At 34.6% G+C, this 22,566-nt stretch overlaps 1 protein-coding gene and 1 pseudogene across 4 annotated transcripts; one reads left to right on the forward strand and one right to left on the reverse strand.

The window, feature by feature from the left end:
• Positions 1 to 6,141: 6,141 nt before the first annotated feature.
• LOC100786955 (uncharacterized) lies at positions 6,142 to 15,708 on the forward strand. Of its 4 annotated transcripts, XR_005891891.1 has the most exons (6): positions 6,142 to 6,359; positions 6,460 to 6,583; positions 7,278 to 7,406; positions 10,696 to 12,477; positions 13,649 to 15,399; positions 15,488 to 15,708. XR_005891891.1 is itself a non-coding variant. In XM_006572790.3 (4 exons), exons 1-4 carry the CDS (start codon positions 6,241 to 6,243, stop codon positions 10,145 to 10,147), a joined length of 396 nt encoding a protein of 131 aa, XP_006572853.1. In that variant the 5' UTR covers positions 6,142 to 6,240; the 3' UTR covers positions 10,148 to 10,296.
• On the reverse strand, positions 10,444 to 11,381 carry LOC100787495 (classical arabinogalactan protein 9-like; annotated as a pseudogene).
• Positions 15,709 to 22,566: the final 6,858 nt, after the last annotated feature.

Below are 22,566 nucleotides of genomic sequence, written 5' to 3' on the forward strand. Positions count from 1 at the left end.
AATCCCTAAGTTTTCCCTATTTTGCGAGTATGATTAAAATGAGATATAGACACAAATTTATCTACCTTGACAATAGAGATATTTTTGGATGTCGAGAACTTGGATTTCTGAATATTGATTTTCAAACCAAAAACATTGCAAAAAGTATCAAGGACTTTTTTGTCAACTTTTGATTTGAGAGGATTTTGCTTCAGTAAATAATAAACAATCATCTGTAAAAAAAATGATGAGATATACTTGAGGAATTAGGGGCAATTTTAACAAGAAGTCAAACATTCTCTTGCACCTTATGTAAAAGAAGAGACAATTTCTCCATGCAAAGAACACAGAGGAAAAGGGACATAGGGTCTCCTTGCCTAAGCACTATTTTTGGAGCAAAATTCTCAAGCTTCTTGGCATTCCATTTTGTGGACAACGATGTAGAAATGGTACAATTCATAATAAGGGTCATAATTTCAGGAGGAAACCCAAAATCCATAAGAGTGATTTTCAAGACATTCAAATCCACTCAATCATAGGCTTTCTCAAAGTCAACTTTAAAAATAACAAACCCCGTCTTCCCTTTCCTTTTATGCGTATGATGAACAATTTTTTAGTAACCATAAATTATCAAAAATGCCTCTCTTAGGGAAGAATCTACTCTAAAGATGCCCAAACAATTTGTCAAGATGAAGCCTAATTCTATTGACTAAAACCTTTGAGATGGCCTTAAAAAGGACATTGCAAAGGCTTATAGGTCTGAAATCTCAAAAAGAGAAAGGAGCATCCACTTTAGGAATAGGAACAATGAGAGTTTCTGTAAGAACATGATCAAAGTTTCCAAAAGAAATCTCCACACATCATTAGCAACCACATTCCAATAAGTTTTAAGAAAATAGGTTGAAAGCCATCTAACTTGGTGCCTCATAGGAACTCATAGAAAAGATAGAATGCTTGACATCTTCCAAAGAAATAGAGGCCACTAGAACCTCACAGGGTTTCTGGTCAACCTAAGGAATGAAAAATTGTAGACTCCCTTGGTGTCATGGTTCATAAGATTGGAAAAGATAGACCTTTCATTTTAAGCATTTCAAAATCATTACACCAAGTGTCTTCAATGTCAAGACCTAAGATCTTGTTCTTTCTTCTCCTTATCACAATTTAGGTATGAAAAAATTGGTATTTTTATTACCAAATTTAATCCATTTTTCCTTTGACTACTGGTACCAAAGCATCTCCTCTTAGTGAACTATATTATAATAATCCTGTAATTTTCTTTCGAGAGAAAAGAAGACTAGAATGGAGAAAGTTATCAAGTTACTTATGAATACCACTTTAGGAGGGTGCAAAATTTTATTAAAATCACCAATTAAAGTCCACAAACCTGGAATTTGATTCCTCATTTCCCTTATCTACTCCCAAAGATGGTTACAAAGAGGGGGAATAATGGAAGCATAAATCATTGTGCAAAAACAAGTAATATTTCTTCTCTTGACAAAAAAAAATGACTTGGTTCATAGAATGAAATAAAGAGCAAAAGATATCTATAACAGAAGACAAGACCAAGACAACACTAGAATGATCAACTATCTCTTGAATAAACAAACGTTGAAAGCCAAAATTGGTCCAAAAAGTTTCCACCTAAGCAAAAAACCATGAGTCTCAAAGATAAAAAAAAACATCTATAGGTGATTGTAATATACAATATCATGAACATGGTGCCTTGAAGACAATCCCGAGGCTCCATGAATATTCCATGCCACAATAGAGATTTGTTTGAAAAAATGCAAATAAAACAAAATAAAATTGTGGACATTAAGTCACCCATGATCTACATTGTTGCATGTTGGCCCCCTCCAAAAGAGTTTCAGGAACCATTTCATCTTGGCCTACATTTTGCTAACCATTATTCTTTGCCATCTCCATAGGTTGACATTGGCATTCTTGGTCATCACAAAGAATAACCAATTGATGAGTGATATTGCCTTCATTGGAACAGTGGATTTGATTCCCATCTTTGCATCATAAATAGTTGGTTCATTTTTTGAATTGGACATCCCACATGCACCACATTATGTAAAGATTGACTTTTATCCTTTGTCAAATCTTTTTTTTTTACACAACAAAATTTTTCCACATATCTTGCTTAGGCTTTGCGATAGAGATTGTATCACGATAGAAATTACTTAGGCCTTGCAATAAAAATCCTTGTAACAACAATTTGGGGCTGTTAATCTTTAGTTCATTTTTTTTGTTTTGGAAAAGTTTTGGGAGCGATTTTCTCTCCTCTCTCTCATCTTCTCCAATTTTTACAATAGATTTTTATTTATTTATTTTGTTCATCCATGGATTATTCCATGGAGTTTTGTACATTGATCTTTTTTTTGTTGATTTGAATGAAGTGGATTTCCAGATTATGTGATTCGTTTTTATGTTCTACTTTCAATTTATGCAATCCTTTCTACTTCGCTTAATTTCTATGCTTAGGAGTGATCGACATAGGTTTTAGGGATTTGAATTGTATGGAAACAAGTTCATATCCTAGATTTGGAGTAGAATGTGCAAGGATATAAGGTCTTAGGAATAAGATTAGGTTTTGTAGGCCAAAATGGTCTCGCAAAGCCAGTCACTGTACACCTACGATCCTATTTGACTATTGAGAACTTTAATCTTCTTTTGTTCAATTGTGCGTGCTTTGTTTAATACATGCAATTCTTCTTTTTCCCTTAGTTGTTTCATTAAGGAGACTTGGAAACCATCATTGAAATTTAGGTGAGAATAGAGTGAGGGTGATAAGTTAAAGCCTATCATTCTATTATAAATTTCTTTCATTGGCCGGCAAAAAGGATAGAGTAAAAAGGGGAAGAAACCTCACAACCAATAGGTTGGTGCCAGACACATCCATCTTAGGGATTTGAATTGTGTGGAAACAAGTTCATATCCTAGATTTGGAGTAGCCTGTGAAAGGATATAAGGTCATAGGAATGAGATTAGGTTTTGCATTGTTGAGATTTCTGATTTTGTTCCAAATTTTAGGTTAGGTTACCTAAGGAATTAGGAATGTAGTCTAGGAATTGAGGATCTCTTACCTAAGGAATTAGGATATATCACTTTAGTTAAATCTTGGTTGTGTTCAAATTGGATGTATGATTAGGATTTGAGGCCATATATATGATGGAGTTCATGAAATTTAGATCCAGCATCACCTTCTCCACCTAATTTTTCATTTTTGAACATTGAAAAACCCAAAATACTCTATCATTCGCCACAACAAATTGACGCCTTGCTACAATGAATGCCTAATGATATTTGATTAGTTAATTTTGCCACAAAAATTGATAACTTGCTGCTGCAAAATTACTTCTCTGCATTAGTACTCTTTTCCATTTTTTAACTTCTCGTTGTAGCCATTTTGCCACAAGGAATTGACAATTTGTTGTAGCAAAATTTCCCCTTTGTTGGAGTATTTCTTAATACTTAGATAACAAAACATTTTCAATTTCTTAGGTATCATACAATTCTCTGAGGACGGTACTCTTTTATACTTATGTTTCATACTTCAATAGACTAGGTACACTTGCCTATGCATTGAGCAACAACATCAATGCTTAACAATGAGCCACTCACCATGTAAGTGCTTTCCCTCCTGATTAGATGAATTCCCCCACCATAATTGCACCATTATTTTTTTTTTTTTGTAATATTTCCTTTTATAATTAATTGCTTGGGAGGGGCCCTATTAGTGCACGACAGAACAACCATTGGTTGCTTCTCCTTTACCGTCACAACAAGATCATTCACCAAAGTATTCTTCTACTCAACAACCTGAGCTACCTTAGGACAATCTCTGGCCAAGTGCCCATAGTACCTCTACCTGCACGATGAACAAATGCAGGCAATCCTTCGTACTCAACTTTATACCAGAAATCCTTTAGCCAAACTTTGCCAACCACATCTTTGTCTAAATCGATTTGAACACATACACGTGCAAATTTACCTTGTCTAACATCCAAGGTATCTGAATCAACTCTAATTACTAAATTGATCCTATCCGCTATTTCATATAAAATTACCGGTCGAACCAAAACAAAATACTTTTTTTCGTAATTGTGATCCATTGGACATAGATCCAATTTTTCATTTTTTTTTTCTTTTGAATTTTTTTTTACCGTTCTTGGTGGTATCAACACGGCACTGTGTTGGGATATCTTATCCATTTCTCCGGGAAAATAGATATCCCCGGAAAATATTTTAATTCAATCTTTTTTTTTTCTTCTCCAATCGGACCAATCCCCTTACTCGACTTCTTATATTTAAAGTGATTAGTGTATCTACTTCAACGATACTATTGTTCCGTACCATTATGGAAGAAGATTCTGGTAAAATATGCACTTCCTCGGGAATGAAAAAAAATTGATCTACTTTAATTTGGTATTTTGTCTTAAATTCTTTAACTCCTTAGGTTTGCCTATGGCCGCTGCAAGTGCTAGAAGGATGCTTTCATCATAATAGAAAAAGATCAAACCTGAAAACCTAACCTAAACTACAATTTTGACTATCTTTGTTGTAGGAGAGCTAAAGGCAGGAGTCTATGTTTGCACTGTCACATAATGATCAAATATCATCCATGGATCCTCTGTCATAACCTTCACTTTGTCTGCCTCCGTATCAAACTTGACCATATAGAAATTGTTTCCAATATCTAACATGTCAAACCCTGCCACCAATTTCCATATTCTAGAGAGTTTGTCCTTCATGACATTAAAACCAAAATTTTTCCCAAGAATTTTCACCACCATTAAAGCATCTTGCCATGCCACACATAGCCCTTCAAAAACTGAATCCAATATATGAACCATAGTCTTCAAGGGGTTATTATCCTCAAACACAATCTTCACCAATTTTGTTGAATCAAATCAACTTTTTGTCGAAGGGCTACAGGTGCCTTGTTGCCTATCATCAAGTCCTTGAAGGAAACACGACGTTTACCACCGCCACCACTGTTTGGTGGCTCTTTGCTAGAACCACCATTGCCCATCCCATTCGCCGTGAAAATGGATCCGTGAGTCTCACTTATACTAATACCTAAACTAAATAATCAATTAAAATTTATAATACATAAATATTTTAAAACTTATAAATTATATTTATAATTAATAATTTAAATTGTAATATAATATTACTTTTATTATTAGTGATTTTAAAAAACAAATGAAATTTAATTTAAAATAAAGACTAATTGATGGTATTGGAATACAAATCCAAAAGAGAAAAGAAAAAATATTTAAAATGCCTAAATCTAATTTTAAAAAATAGATAGAATAAGTTTTCAACAATACTCATAGGATCTGTTTTGATTTACTGAAATTATGGTATTGAACACATGACAAATTATTTTTTTTCATGCTTGATTTGAAAAAAGATTCTGGAACAACACAACCAACCGATGAGGACAAGACAAAAACTCAATTTTTTGTTAATAAAAAAATCATGAGACAAATTTTTATTAAAAGTACAAACTATTCAAAAGATACACATAGTGTCACTACATTTAAATTCCTATTATTTGCTCGATGTAATAATTTTATCATGTCATATATTTTTAATTCACATTATCTACTAGTTGTAATAACCTTATAATGTCATGTATTTTTTAAGTCACATTATCTATTAGTCTACTTACTTTTTTTTTATATATATATATATATATATATATATATATATATATATATATATATATATATATATTTGAATTCACATAATATATAATAATAATAATATAAATTATATTATGATAATAAATATTAAAAATATATTTTAACAATTTTATATTATTTTTATTTATATGATCCATTATACATCAAATAATGTACATGATAAAAATTATTGTGATATAACTCAAGTATTTATCCTATTTGTTCTTTATAGTACTCGTGTTGCATCGAAGAGACCCATAAGCTTTCCTTGTCATAAGTTGGGATAGCATCTCTTCTTCCTTTTTCATTTCATAGCCAAAAATATTAAAATAAAGAATGAGAAATTATGTATTTTTTTGTGAACAGAAATTATGCATTTTAATTATAGCATAAGAAGAAGAAAAAACTAGTATTAATATTAATAATTAAATCGTATTTAGACCATAAAATGATCAATTTTATACAGATTCTACTGCATCAACTATTTTTCACAAACTCCCCTCGCTATCTCTGCGTGCGTAAATACATAAGGTGAGTTGTCTTTGTCTCACACAAACCACCATCAATGGCGGCAAGCGCACTGTATAATGCCCATATGTTCCTTCTTCCTCCCCTCTCGCACAAAACCCGTAAACCTTTTCACTCCCTCTGCTTCAACCCTCCTCCTTCCATTAGCATCCCCAGGTTAGGTTTCCATTCACAACCCCCTTTCTCCTTTGATTAAATCTCTCTTTTCATTCCATAATTCTGAATTTCAATTTAGACAATAACATTTGTCTTTTAGGTCTAAGTTTTATGGTGCTACAGTAGCAGCAACAAAGCTTCCCCGTCGGATATTTAGAGGGCATGGGTTGGTGGCTGATGATTCTGGGATTGCCCCAGAACCAGAATCGCCCTATTCTGAAGCGGTTCGTGAGTTATTATTATTATTATGATGATGATGATGATGATGATGATGATGATATGCACCATAAGTATAAAACTTTGTTGAATAGATATCTAACAACATTTAATCATTTTATTATGTCATCTTGTTCTTTAGTATAATCAACGAGGGGATGAATTCTTGTTGAATGTTTGTGTAAAAGTGTTTTACACTTGAGAGTGCATATGAATTAAACTCAAAAAAGGAAAAGAAAAAATGAGTTATTGGTATGGTTTTTAGTTTCTTGATTTTTCTGACTGAGGTTATATTTTGACTAATTGTGTTTCTAATTTTTGTTTTCATTAATAATTACAAAAATGTTATCTTGTTTTAACTTTGTTTTCTAACCTCAAATATTTTCACTACTAAGGCTTGGCTGTTTTTGTTGTAAGTGTCTCAATTCATTTCCCCACTTAGCAGGGTATGACTCGTATTCTAGTTATTGACTGTCTATCACTTCATTATGTTGTTTATCTAAAATAAGAAGAGTAGCTTTTAGTTTCCTCCATTATGATATTCTGAAGGCAACATGTTTTTTATTAAGTTGTTATGGACTTACGGTCTTAATCATATCTTTCTCTTGTTGGTAGAGATAATGATGCATGATCTCCCTCTCAAATATTTATCTTGTCTATAGTTTTTTGATATTGATATATAATTATGCTTGGCATTTGCAGGGTGCTGGTATTGACTTAAATCTTCCAAGAAGAAGTTTGCTTGTACAGTTTACATGTAACTTGTGTGGTGAAAGAACAAAGAGGCTTGTAAATCGGTTGGCTTATGAAAGGGGTGCTGTTTTTGTACAGGTATCTATTATTTCTTGAGTCTTAGTGAACATGTATGATGAATTTGTATATTTAACATTAATGTCTAATAGGTGTTGGTGTTCTCTTTTCCGTTTAATACTCTTTTCATGGTTAGCATTTGTCCAATATTTTATCAGAACTGTTTGTTTAATATATGGTTATGATAGATGTTCTCTAAATTAGTAAGTGAGGTATAGCGGACAGGGATCTCCCTATAAGGGAAGGGGGATAACACATGCTGTGCAGGATCGGATGGAATCTTAGTCTGATGTCATATGTATGGCCCCAGGCATTGTCCCAACATAATCTAAGATGGTGGTTTCTGCTTTTTCGAACAAATATGACAAAAAAATTGGAAAATTAAGGATATATGCATTCCTGCAGAGTGCAGTGCAGAGTTGCAATTGTAGAAAAAGGGCTAAAATATGTTTTTCTTCCCTAAATAAATATCAAAATGTTCGGAATCTATTCCTGCAAAATTTTCGATATGTTTTTTGTCCTTGTAAAATCATAATATGTGACTTTTTTGGCCTGGATGTAGGTTCTGATTTTCTGAACCTCATGTCTAATGACTATGCAAAGAAGCTAGTCCATTAACCAATTGAACGTTGACACGTGTTCAGACCCTAACCCTTTCTCTCTCCAATCTCTGTACCCCAATCCAACCCCCCCTCTCTCTCTCCAACACCAAGCGGATCTGTTGGTGGTTCGAAGATGGTGATATGGTGGTGGTAGAGACGTGCGACGGCGTCAGGGCCGCAGATCTGAGGGAGAGAGGATCGCATGCACCTTTGAGGTGATGGGACTGAGGTCATGACGACAGCATCAGGGTCGTGATGGTTGCATTCTGTTACTGCACCAGAACGTACGTCCATGAGCGGCCAGAGGATGGTGGTTTGATTGTTTTGATGGTGGTGTTTGGGGGTGGTTTTGATGGTGGTTTGGTGGGTTTGATGGTCGCTGTTATAGGTGGCGGCCCTAGGGTGGGGTTGGTGGTGGTTGTTATGGGTTTGGGCGGCGGTTTTTAACCACCACAAATTGTGATTTGATTTTTTTAAAATTTTTCTGTAATTTGTGACGGTTTTTAACCCCAAATTTTACATTTTAAAATATAAATTTAAAAAAATGCCTTGTAGGTTCGATTTCATCCAAGTCTAGCTCTGGGCCAAAAAAACAACACATTTCAATTTTGCGAGAACGAAAAAAATATCGGAAATTTTGCAGGGACGGGTTCCGAACATTTCGATATTTATAGGGACAAAAAAAAATATTTTAGCCTAGAAAAAATAATTACTATCTGAAAGTAAATAGAGGCAGAAATGAAACTGATTGTTGAGGAAAAGACCAAGGGTTAAATAGATGGTGTGGTTTTGAACATAGTTCAGATACTCACATATAGGGGACACATCAAGTGGAATGTGTGAGATGTGAGAAGACTGGATAATGGTCGTTGGAAATCTTGCACATATGGTTAGGATTAGAAATATAACAGTATATCATATTTTTTGTTCTAAGCTATAGCACACATGTATGATCCACAATCCAGATGTAATCTTCTCACTGCCATAATAAACCTCTTCTCTCAATATATTTGCCCAAAGAGAGAGAGAGTGAGAGCAAATGTACGATTACTTTATTTTTTATTACTAATAGAATTTTTTTCCATATATCAACAATATTTCTATTCTTCCTTAAAAATAGAAATACTACCTTTTTTTTCCTGGAAAAAAAAGTAAAAAGCACCTTGTCGGATTTGAATCGATGACTTACGCTTTACCATGGTGTTATGTTATGCATAATAGTTCATGCAATCTAGCTCTTGCTCATTTTTACCTACACAGTTATAGTGTTATACTATATGTAGCAACTTTTTTCCATTCAAAAATTATCATTTTCTCTTCTCTTCTTCCCGTTGCCTTCACATACCATAAAGAGAATGAGCGTATGACATACATTACAGCATATATGTAGTTTTCTATAAGAAAGTTATTAATGATTGCTTGTTGCTTATAACTTGGTAAGCTGCTAAAGCTTCATTTTCTTGACATGTGCATATAATGTAGTATTTTGACTCTTTTTTTTTAGGGATGATATGAGGGGTATGATTTAATATTTTTATCGACACTGTCTTTGCCAACTTATCCCTGTTTTAATTTAACCACAAAAACAGTGGGTCAAAGTAGATGTTTCAGAACAACCCTGCTTGATTTTGTCTCCAAATATATTCATGAATGATGCTTTATATTATGACCATCTTTGTTGGTACATCAACATTTCACTAGCTGCCAACTTGCCATATGTGCTCCATGTTTATCTGTGTGTAGCAACTTTAGGTGCACCGTATCTTTAATCTTTATTCTGTATATTATTATAATGGAACACCAATTTTTGCCTACAAGAAATGAAAAATGAATTCCCAGCCATCTACCCTTTCCTGGGATTTGAGTTTGGTGCTAATCATATAAAGGAAGTAACTGGATTGCATTGTGGCATGTCAGTGTGTTAAAGTTAGTTTGTGCTCATGATGTTGGTGCCAGTTTTGTGGTTACCTTTTAATCTAGTTTTTCCAAGTAAGCTTTTGTTTTTAGAAACCTTATTGATGATGGCCATATTATTTTCTCATTCTTTTCTTTGTTCTATATAGACATTTTGTAAAATTAATATTTTGCAAACACTTCCTACGCAAGTAATTGGAATTTCATCTTGCTAGTGTGCAGGATGTCTACGGCATCACAAACTAGTTGACAATCTTGGACTTATCACAGAATATGATTTTCGGGAGAAAATAAACAAAGACTCAGAAACCGATCAAGTTTGATGTAATAACTTATAAGACTAGAATTTGTGACATTTCTGATTATTTCCATCATTCAAAATTTCGGATTTATTAGTCTTTCCGAGCAAAGATCACAACAACAAAAATGGAAAGAATCATAGGTATAGATTCTCATCATTCAGATCTATACATCTGAAAAGAGTTTATATTTTGCAAACCAAATAACTTATTAAAGTGTATCCATGGTCACCCATGACACTGCTAGCAGCTATAGCCAGTGACAGCTACCAAAACAGTTATAGCAAGTCCGGCTGTTGCCCATATATTTCTCCTTTGCTGGTGCTTTGATGGTGCAGCATTCTGTGAGGAGAAAAAAGATGTGATTAAAACAACGTAATATTGATTGGCATACTTGTATATAATTGTAATTTGATATTTCACTAAACAAAGATATTAGCAGATTCAGACTTGGTGATGGTGCCGGTGTTGTATCTGATTCTGCTGTGGAATCAGGTGGTGCTGTGGACTTTTGCGAATAATTGTTGGAGCTGAAGCTGGTGCTTGATGCCTTCTGTGTCTGTGCCTTCTATGCCTATGGTGTGCAGGCGCTGGAGCCGGTACCTCTATCACTGGTGCTGGTGCCGGTGCCGGTACCTCTATTACAGGTGCTGGTGCTGGTGTTGGGGTTGGCGGTGGAGGAACAGGTGATGGTGTTGGTGCTGGCTTTGTGGGTGCAGGTGCTGGTGTTGCCTTTGCTGGTGCAGGTGCTGGTGGTGTTTTGGCTGGTGTTGGGGCTATCTTTGGTGGTGGTAATGGTGGTGGGGAAGCAACAGGTGGTGGGGGTGGTGATGTGGGAGGTGAGACTGGTGAAGGTTTTGGTTGTTGTGGTGGTGGGGCTTTTGGACTTGAAACAGGTGCAACCTTGGGAGCTGGTGGCGTCACGAGAGCAGATTTGGGAGCTACATTTCAGGTGGCTGCGATGTAATTGGTGTACTGGTGGCAGGAGGAGATTCCGCCACTGTGGGTGGCTGTGTTACCGCCGGTGGTGTGCCAGAAGACAATGGAGATGTTGCAGTTGGTGTTGTTGGTGGCAAAGTTGTAGGTGGCAACTTTACTGGCATGGTTGCTGGGGCTTGAGCATTGGTAGCTAACTGGCAGCAAAGGCTTACTGTAGCCAAAGCCCAGAAAATTGCAGCCATTGTATGATGAATGTTTTGATATGGTTGAGAATGGAGAGAGTCTCCTTCTTATATATGGGCTATGGTGAGGCTCAAGGTTCAATCGTGTGGTGTGGACTATGTGGGGAACGAATGATGTAGCCTTCATGTGATTGTGACATAATTTAAATACTAATAATCTAACAAGGAACGTTAACAATGGGAAAAGTAGAGGTACGATGTAGCTTCCCTTGCATCAATGGGAAAATCAGAAGTCCTAGTCATTTAGACGTTTATCAAAGCCTCACACATTCAACGTTCATATTATGGTTATGGCCTAACTTGTGTTTTAAGTAGACTTAATTTTCATGTTTAATGAGATTGAAGGTTGGGTGGATGTAGGATGGGGCGAGGGTAAAATGGAATAAAAGGTTTCATGTTAATGAGAACATAGTTTCACTTACTAATTTGGATGATGGTACAAAATTATCTTTTCTCTAAATATTTTATCTAAATTCATAAAAGAATTCTTGTGATTGAAGTGTTGAATTGTTTCTTAATGACTATAAGTAGATGAAGACAAAATAATTGGCTATTTCAACTAATTAAACATCAATTTCTCAAAGTGTTTCATACAAGAGGTGTCTTGCATTGAGACAACCACTCTAGCAGGCAATGCCACAATCCTTTTCAATCCAAGAGGTATTAACTCTAGCCCTTACTTAGAAGGATATCTCTAGCTCAACCCTTATTGGTTTAAATTGGCTCCAGATTTTGAGAAAGAATAAGGGGTGTTACTTGGTGCACCCAACATTTTTGTTGGGGCACCAGCACCGATGGTGAAAAGTCAAAAATGCCCTTAATCCTATTACTATAAAATCCTAAAGTTAGTTGTCCGTACAGTGCATTTGCTTCTCACATTTTATACGGCGCCGTTTCCTCTTCATCTTCCTCTCATCTGCTTGTTCTTCTTCTTCTGTCTACACGCATGTTACGGTCGTCCATTCGTGTTCCGGTTCGTGTTCCTGTTCCAGTCATCCGGTCGTGGTTGTTCCTGTTCCGGTGTTCTTTCGTCGTTCACTTCTTCCGTTGGTGGTGGTTCCGATTTTGTTTCGGTCGTTGGGTAATCGTCTTCCAGGTAAGTGGTCCATTCCTTTTGAAGCTGTTTTGTGATTTTGTTCAAGCGTTCATTGATTTTTTGCTATTGTGATGTTGTTGCATGATTGTATTTTTGTTTGTAACTGTTTTTGGATGGTTGTTGCTACTGGTTTTGAATTTTTTGTGAAGCTTTGTCGGAAACTTGTGATTTTGCAGACAAAAACCCATATGGATCACTGATCCGTCTGACCCATACGGATCAGTAATCTGTATGGTTTTTTTTTTAAGTTAATTGGATTTTTTTATTTTTTCTTAAAACTATAAAAATATGTTTGAATATTGTCTGTTAAAATTTTGTTTTTTAAAATAATTATTGCTACTAGCATATAATTTTTTAAATATTGGATTTTTTTTAAAAAAAGTTATGTATCAGTGATCCGTATGGTTCATACGGATTGTGTGAATCCGTATGAACCATACAGATCACTAATCCGTATGTTTTTTTTTTAATTTTTTTGTTTAAATTTTAAAAAATGCTTAAATTGATTTTTGAAACTGTTTTGTGCCATATGGTTCATACATATTGTTAATCCGTATAAACCATACAAATCACTGATCCGTATGGTTTTTTTTTTTAAATTTTAAAAATTCTTTAATTGATTTTTAAACTGTTTTGTGCCATACGGATCAGTGATCCGTATGGTTCATACGGATTGTGAATCCATATGAATCATATGGACATATGTTTTTTTTTTAAAATTTTTTTTATGAACCACTGATCCGTATGGTTTTTTTTTAAAAAAAAATTATAAAATGCTTAAATTGATTTTAAAACTGTATTTGCTTGTGCGCCATACGGATTCGTGATCCGTATGGTTCATACGGATTGTGAATTCGTATCAACCATACGAATCACTGATCCATATGGTTTTTTTAAAAGTTTTTGGCAAAATTGCAAATTTGATCCCTAGTTTATCTCCAATTTTGGATTTGGTCTCTCAGTAATTTAATTCATAAATTTGGTCCTCCTATTTTATAAAATCGTGCAATGTTGGTCCCCCAGGCCACAATTGGACGTTGACTGTTAACATACAAAACATTGAAACAAATATTTTAATTGTATAACAAATTTGTAAGATATTAAAAATGATTGAAATCGTTTATTAAAATCTAGGGCATTGAATATAAAAAATAGGATAATTATTATGCAGATAATGGTTAGAACTAGAGGTCTTGGTCGGACTTTAGGACGATCAATAGAAAAAGTGTTGGGGTGGAGAGACGAGAGTGACGATGATGCCCCCAGCAGTGAAGGCCTACTGCATCAGCCTGTAGACAGAGACAACATCATGTTGTTGTCGAGGACCCTCCCACGGCTGAGGAGGAATTGGTCGACGACTAACTAGAAGTACCTGTTGAAGAAGGTGTTGCTGATGTTGAGGGTTTTCCAAGCGGACCCTATGACACATCAGTTCTGAGTGATTTTGAAAATCACATTGCTTTGAGAGTGTGGAATGGAGAGGTATGTAATTTTTAAAAAAACATAAAGAACGTAGTTTACCAGTTAATTATTTTTTACATCATTTCTAATATTGTTTGCAGGAACGTCCTGAGTTGAAGCTATCTTCCCATGGAAGGAAGATGGCTAAGTTTAGGAGGCTTGCCCTAGAGATTGAAGGCCTTGTGGTGGCCAGTGGACTGAGTCCTTTGATCGCTTGTTTCCTAGATACAGGCGATCGGGGACTAATGTCTGCTTTTGTGGAACGTTGGCATAAGGAAACTAGCAGTTTCCATTTGCCCGTTGGAGAGGTGACTATCACCTTGGATGAGGTTGAGTCGTTGTTACATTTGCCTGTTGTAGAGGCATTCCACATCTTGAGCAACTTCATGTCGACGACGCTGTCCAGATGTTGGTGGAGTTACTCGAGGTCAGCATTGCAGAGGCAAGAGCAGAGACCATTCAGTGTCATGGGTCTTATGTGCGATTATCGTGGTTGCGCGACCCGTATAAGCTGAAGATTGAGGCATGTGACTAGATTGTAGCAACGCGAGCGTATTTGTGCATCTCCTTGGATGCACACTCTTTGCTAACAAGAGTGCCCCACACGTGCACATAGTATTCTTGGATGCATTGCATGACCTGATGTAGAGTGCGAGTTACGCTTGGGGTGTTGCTGCACTTGTGCACATGTATGATAATTTAAATGACACATCCAAGAGTACGGCGAGGCAGTTTGCAGGATATAGCACTCTGTTATAGGTTAGTTAAGATGTCACGAAAAGTTTTTTCATTGAAGTTTATTATTATATGTTGCTGTGTAGTTTAATAAATATGTTTGTAAAATATATTTAGTGTTGGATTTATGAGCATTTTCCGCTCGTTGCTTCCGTTGTTATTGCTGAGGATTACGACGAGAGGAGACCACGTGCATGTCATTGGACCTCTGACAAGGCACTGCCCGTTTCCATGTATTGGAGGCGTCTGGATAGACTAACCCTTTACGCGGTGTGTTGGATTCTATACAGTGACCACCGTTCATTTAGAGAATTTGAGGTCATCTCATTATTTTTCGTCCATCTCAGATGGGGCCCCTTGATGGTCATTCACCAACCGGAGAGGGTTGTACGACAATTCGGCTACATCCAGACTATTCCGCCACACCCTTTTGTGTCTTCGCTGTTTGCTGTAGAAATTGATGATAGATGGATGCAGTTTGGTGACTACATTGCACCTGTAGGGAAATTATGTGCAGTGCCTGGCCACTGTTTGCTAGATTACCTAGATTGATTTTGCATGATCTCGCACCCATTCATGAGTCCGACACAATCAGGGGATCCTCCTAGAGTACCGTCAGTTTAGCAAGATGAAGAATTTGTTGAATCAGATATGTATCAGCAACCGATGGCAGTAGCGACACCTAATGAGCCAGACATCGATCAGCATCATCTTTGACATGCAGTGGTAATATTTTTTTTGGTTTTTTTGTTTGTTGCTTTGTAAAGTATTTGATTACTAACAATTGTTATGTTTGTTTTATTTTACTTGCTAGGATGACTTTGCAGAAATTGTTGATAGGTTAGACAGACTACTGAACCTAAGGATCTTGACCAAAGGAATTGAAGCCTATACTGTTGTTGAAGAATGTGTGGGCATCGCAAGGCACTACATTGGCCAAGGCGGTGTATGGACGGACATTGAAGTTTTACTTTGGCTTTGTAAATTTTCGGTGTATAATTTTTGTATATTTATTTATTTTGGATATTTTATTTATTTTGTATATTTATTTATCGACAGTGAGACTTTTTTATTTAATTTTAATCATTATGCGATATAAATTGTTGTCATTCGTCTATCCTTAATTATTACTTAATTGTTACGTTAAGAAATAAATTAATTGGTGCAATTAAAATAAATTACGCATGTATGATACATCGTTGTCGGAATTGACAAGACATTGTGAAATGCATGTGTATTAAGATAAAGCATGACAGACATTGTCAGGCTTAACAACAGATTCTAATGCAAGATAAAGTTTGACACCACATTGTTGTAGTTGACAACACAAACTGGAATCATGTGCACGCGTCTCTATTTTTTTTAAAAAATTGAAGCAATGTTAATGAAAGTCATCTATATATTTAACACACGCCAACACTTTAAAAAATCACACAATCTCTCCCAACCTAATTTTTAGAACAAAGTATGACAATTTTTGGAGAAACAAGCATTCAGACGATTGTGAACTCCACATTGGATTTTATTTTAACAAATGGATCGATTATTCACAATGATAGTGGAGTTTATTTTCAAAGTTCCACTCCAGTACCCATTCGAGTACCTAACGCTTGTGATTTTGAAATGCTAAAAACTAGAATATACAATGCCCTTAAGCTAATTGACAAACAATATTTGGATGAAATTTACTACCGACAGCCATTCATATATATAGGTAACCAATCTCGCTTTGAATGTATGCAATTGAAAAATGATGATGATGTTAACACAATGTTAATGTGTAATCATCAATTTTCGTGTGTTGGCCCGATTGAGTTATTATGTACCATTGGTAGAACACAAGATGGTATATTAAACTTACTTGAAGCCACTATGACCCCTACTCATGATGCCCTGCTATATTACAACGGGAGGTGGAATTTGCCACGCCAAAATGAGTTTGTTGGTTACTCGTTCATAGGAAAAAATCCAAAAAAGTTTGGCATTCCTTCCGGATGTGTCATCAATGAACTGAAGGACTTGATCAAGCAAGTTGCACCTCATGGGATTCCCCCTTATGATATTCATCAATCACAAACGGTAAGACGATTGTTTTTTCGACAACCAAGCCACTATGAGTATTCATATAAAGTTATCAAATTTGAAATTATTGATTTGAAAACTAACGATGACGTGCTAAAGGTCTTAGTACAGTCTAACTACTGGAAACAATTTGGGCCAATAGAAATTTTAGTTGTTTTTAGTAAACAGGTAATGGAAATGGAAGATGATGTGTCTCGGTCGCAACATGATTCAATGCAAAATTAGTATTACTTAATTATAGTTTTTCATGCAAATTTTATTTGTTTCCACTATGTTCAACTTAATGTAATGTTTGAATTCGTGTCCATTAGCGAATGAAACCGTATGATTATGATTTTTAAAGCTTTTAATTGTTTTTACCTTTTAAAAATACTGATTGAAAGCAAAATTTTGAATGTAAAAAAAAAAATTACACAAACGTCAATGCTAATAAAATTTTATGTTCATGGTTCACCTAAATCAACAAATTCGGTATTCAGCCTAGACAAAGTTGTGTAACGCTGCATTCTAGCTATGTACAGAGTGGGCCACTACTTTGCCTGAGAATGACAATGTGTACTCCATAGTCACGCCACTGGTGGTAAAGGACAGTGGTCTCATAACAACACTTGTTACATAACGACAGTGGTAATTGAACATTAGATACGCAACTAAATTTTTAGCATGTTTACTAAATTCATAGTTATGTAATTACCTGTACAAAATAATTTCCATACACATGACCAATTCATATTACATGAAGCATAGAAGAATCTGGTGGCGACTGACTTCTAAGAGGAAAAAATGTCATGCTTTATTGTCGTGAAAGAGAAACAACGATCACGTTGTATCGTGAAGCAATGACGTATCCCATATCCGTAATATTCATCCATTTCTCCATGGTAACCTACATGTAACAGATAACAAATAGTGGTTACTTAAAATGTTATTTTAACAAAAAATGACATAATAATAAAATTACGCACCTTAGATAAGTTGTCAACAAGTAGAGAACGTTTTAATTCCTCAAATCTCTCTATGCCACCAACTAGGTTCATATACTCATCGGTAGTCAGTTCTTTATGCAGATGGTTCCTCACCAATTACCACAATTCTTCACCCATACCCAATAACGTAGCTATTGCACGATAACCACAATTACCATCTGCTTTGACATCAATAATGTTTTCAATAGAATCCTGGATGCAAGGATGAAATTGATTCAACATTGAAATATTTTGTCTCTGTATTGGGTCCTGAGATGATGATGCATTACGTTTCACTGAGGAATTACTATTTTGCATAGAGTGTAACGCATCAACATACTCCCAATAAGACGGATCGTGTTTTGTTGACTTTTTTTGTTTGGCAAGTGGTCTTTTTGGAGTACCCTTGGTCTTCACTTTTTCTGGAGGAGGACACATGGAGTTCATATCAGGGTAAGCAATTTCTCGCAGCTTTGACTTCAAATGTATTTTACCACAAACATCGAGCTGCTGAAAGCGTTTGGATATGGTTTCCATCTCCTTAGTTATGGTCACCTGTGTCTCACTTAATCCTTGATCTAAAAAACTAAGTCTTCGCCAAAAAATGCAAATTGTCTCCAGTGGTATGAAGCTAACAACATATTTAAACAACTCACATGCACATGAAAGACCGTGGGTACTCCTCATGACACATCCACATCGTGAAGGGTTTTTGCCTGCATAAGTTGCACGCTCATACTTAGCAGCAATTTCATTTAAAGTGTACCTTGATATCATGCAAAGTAGTTTTTTGTACAAGGTTACTTTAAACACATGTCCAACCACGTGCGTGCTTGTCTCAAAAGATGCTTTAATCTGGGTGTGTTGAAGTGTCATCATATTATTCATTGCTTCCCAAACACTGCATATGTCACCAACAGAGTTTTGTTGGAGTCTCTTTAGTGACCAATGAGCACTCTCAACCCTACAGATGAAATATACAAAAACATGTAAACAATCGCATCATTGTCATTTAAATCAACATTTCAACAAATGAAAACAAACAAAAATCAATATTCATACCTATTAGTGGTTATGTTTCCTAGATGCATCACTTTGTTTGTCCATGCTTTCATAAATCTTTCTTTGTGTGGAATCACCCATGTTTGATACACATAGTCCACAAACATAGGTCACAAAGAGCAAGCCATTTCAAAGTTTTTAAGGTACTCATCAAAAGAACTCTCATTGGGATAGTCAACCAAACTCCCCCAAGCCTCCATCACATAATCCCATGCATTCTTTTGAGCAACCAGGGTTTTGCACTTTGCCTTGACATTCTTGTCAATGTGGAACCGACACAGCAAGTTCGTAGCATCTGAGAATACAGTTTTCACTGCATTCATCAAAGACAAATCCCTGTCAGTGACAATAACCCCAGGGAGTTCATTAGCTCTCATGAAAAGACCCCGAAATCGCTCTAAAGCCCAAACAACATTATTAAGATGTTCTCCTTCCAATTAAGCAAAACCAGCGGAGAATGTCATTCTTGTTGGTGTAACACCAACAATATCAAGCAACGACAGTTTCTACCTATTTGTTTTGTAGGTATTGTTGATCAAGAAAACCAAATTACAAGAATTGGTTAACTGTACTGCATCAGGATGACTCCAAAACAAGTCACGTACAACATTATCATTCTTCATCCTATGCCAATGAATATACTGATCTCGATCAAGCAACATCATCAGTTGTTGCATTTCGGTGTTACTCCCTCTTATGGAAGAACAATAAGCATGTCTCACATTGTAAATTTGTTTAATTGTTGTATAATTGTTGTCATTGTGCTCCTTCAACGTCAACAAAATATTTCTTGGCTTCACCATGGACTTCGTCATATCAGCAACAACAATCTTCTCATTCTTTGTCAGTCGACCTGCATATGGATGCCCAACCAATGACTTTGCCTTTTCGTGATTGTGAATCCCACAAATTAACTTCACCATCCTGTCGTCTCCTCCCGAAACTGTCTTCGCACGCAACTTAAACGGGCATCCATATTTTCAACTGCCAGTGCATGTTCTTACCAAATTATGTTTCTTAGGCCTATACTCCCCACTCCTTTCACAAGCTATCAACAAAAATGAGGCTCTTCCTCGAACACCGGTATTGGTGTTTGACCTCATTATAACGGCAAAAAATCCAATGTCATGAGCCAACGATCGAGCCCATTGTAAAACTTCATCACGACTACCAAACAACTACAACACAATTCAAATCAGGTTTGCCATGAGTAAACATTTATGTAATATAATTATTGTACCAACAACAATAAATTGCACAAATACCTTAGAAGTATTAAAGGAATCAGAGCAATCAACTTTAACGTCAACATCTTCCTCATTTTTGACATTCATTTTAACTTCTTCAGACATGATACTATCGTACATCCACTAGTCTTCATCCATCTTAATAAAACATTTAACAAATTCAATAACAACAAATTCAAATTCAATTCACACAAATATAGTTGTTTACACAAAAAATATTTTACAAGACTTTTTCATTAAAATGTCATATAAATCTAATAAATACATCCTTCAATAAAAAAAATTAAATACATAATCATTCTCATATAAATTTATTTAATTATTAATCATTAGTATATTCATTTTTAAGCAATGTAATATTACAAAAATTAGTAAATTTTTTTTACTAAATTATTAATAATTAATTTAACAATTAAAAATAAAAAAATTTGTATGTTCATATGGATCACAAATCCGTATGACCATACGGGTCAGCAATCCGTATGGTCATACGGATCACCAATCTGTATGTTCTTTGCGTGCCTTTTCTTCTCTGACAACGAAAACCGACCACAACCCACCATATACTTTTCACTAACGCACGTACACCACCGGAGAACAAATATGCTTTCAAATCATCCTTAACGGAAGCAACATACACTAACTTATGAAAATTTTGTGGAACAAAAATGGTGCTGCAAAAATAAAAAATAATCCTACTGATATTTATAATCGAAAATACCATAAGCGTATTTTCGGCATTTAGGAAATTTGCTGGGTGCTCCAGTAAAAATGCTAGGTGCTCCAAGTAATTCCCAAGAATAAGGTAGTCTAAACAAAACCGTGTAAAGATGGAAATATATATTTACCTCGTACAACGGTTTAAAATATTTTAAAAGAAATGAAAAAAATAATAATTTTTCATTGTGGCAGGTCATTTTGTTATTATATAACAATATTTAATGTTGCTATCATGTCTTCAGTAAGTCATCCGAATTTATTATGAACCCTCCAAAGTTATCATGCGGTTAAGGGTTGCACCATTTTGTACTTATATTAAGTGGATTTTGAATTACATGAATCTGAATTGAAATGGAAATCAATCTATCTATGTTTTACATTTTATCTATGTACGTTCGAAATGTAAATATACCGATCAAACAAAAAGGGAATAAAATGACAAGATGCATGGTAGATCTATGTCTCCTTAATTGGTAAGGCAACACCTTAATGGCACCACAAAAGCTTGGATACTAAACATATTACGTGGCTGGGAAGGTTTTGGAGGAAAAACACATAAAGTGTTTACACTGATAAACCTAGAATTAGTGTAATTTTATGGCTTATTTATGCATATATTTTAAAGGCTTAAATATGTTTGTTTCATGTCAATTAGAGTTTTTTTTATTTTTTATCCTGTAAGTTCATTTTTCTAATTTTAATTTAGTAAGTTGATATTTTTATAATTTTGGTTCCTGTAATTTTTTTTTTATTTTTTCCTTGTAAGTTTGTGTTTTTTAATTTTAATCCTTTTAAGATTTCAATTGTTTTCATTTATAATTCTGAAACGTTTGCGCTTAGAATGACCAAAATTTGAAAAATACAAATATACATGGATTAAAAATAAATAAAATATCTTAAAGAAACTAAAATTAAAAAAAATATGGTTACTATTAAAAAAATATTTTTGAGTCTATTTTAAAGCTTTATTATTGCATATTTTTAGTATTTTTTTATATTTATTTTCTAGGAAAACTCTAGAAAATGAAGCCAAACACTAGATACTAGTATTTCAAACAGCGTCAGGTGCCTTTGAGAGCATCAGGTACAAAGCATTGAATTACTATGTTTACGTGTCCAGCAATAGTATTTCAGCGTTGAGTATTGTTGAACAGTGACTTAAATATATTTTTCATCTTTTAAGTTAATAAATTTATTTTTTATTTTTAATTCTAGTAAGTTTATATATTTTTTAATTTTGATTTCTATAAGTTTTTTGCTTATTTTAAGTTCATATAAATTTGTGTTTTTTTAATTTTGATCCATATAAACATAAACTTATGAGAATCATAAATGAAATAAATTAGAATCTTAAAGGACTAAAATTGAAAAAAATATATAAACTTATAGGAATTAAAGATGAATAAATTTTTTTATAGGAATTTAGACTGAAAAAATGTTAACTTAACAGATGAGGATTAAAATTTAAAAACATAAATAAAAAAATACTAACTTAAAAAAAAAACTCATATTTAAGTCTTAAATAGTTCATAAGTAACCTTAGGCATTAAATGTGCGAATTAAATCTTAAGGGCTTATGAGCGAAAGAGGAAAGAGCTTTTATCTTTTAGAAGTTAGAGGTGTGTGTTTTTGGAACTCAAAATCATTTGAGACTTGCACACTATGTTTGGTAGCAAAGAACATTTGAGAAACTCAAGGAGTCGAAATAGAGCTAAATTAAAAATGTTTAAATATGATTTTGGTTCCTGAAAAATATATGATTATTTTGAATAATATGATGAAATCATATTTTCATTATGTGTCATTTGTAAATGCAC

Source organism: Glycine max, chromosome 1 (genome assembly GCF_000004515.6).
Source record: "Glycine max cultivar Williams 82 chromosome 1, Glycine_max_v4.0, whole genome shotgun sequence".
Taxonomy (NCBI): domain Eukaryota; kingdom Viridiplantae; phylum Streptophyta; class Magnoliopsida; order Fabales; family Fabaceae; genus Glycine; species Glycine max.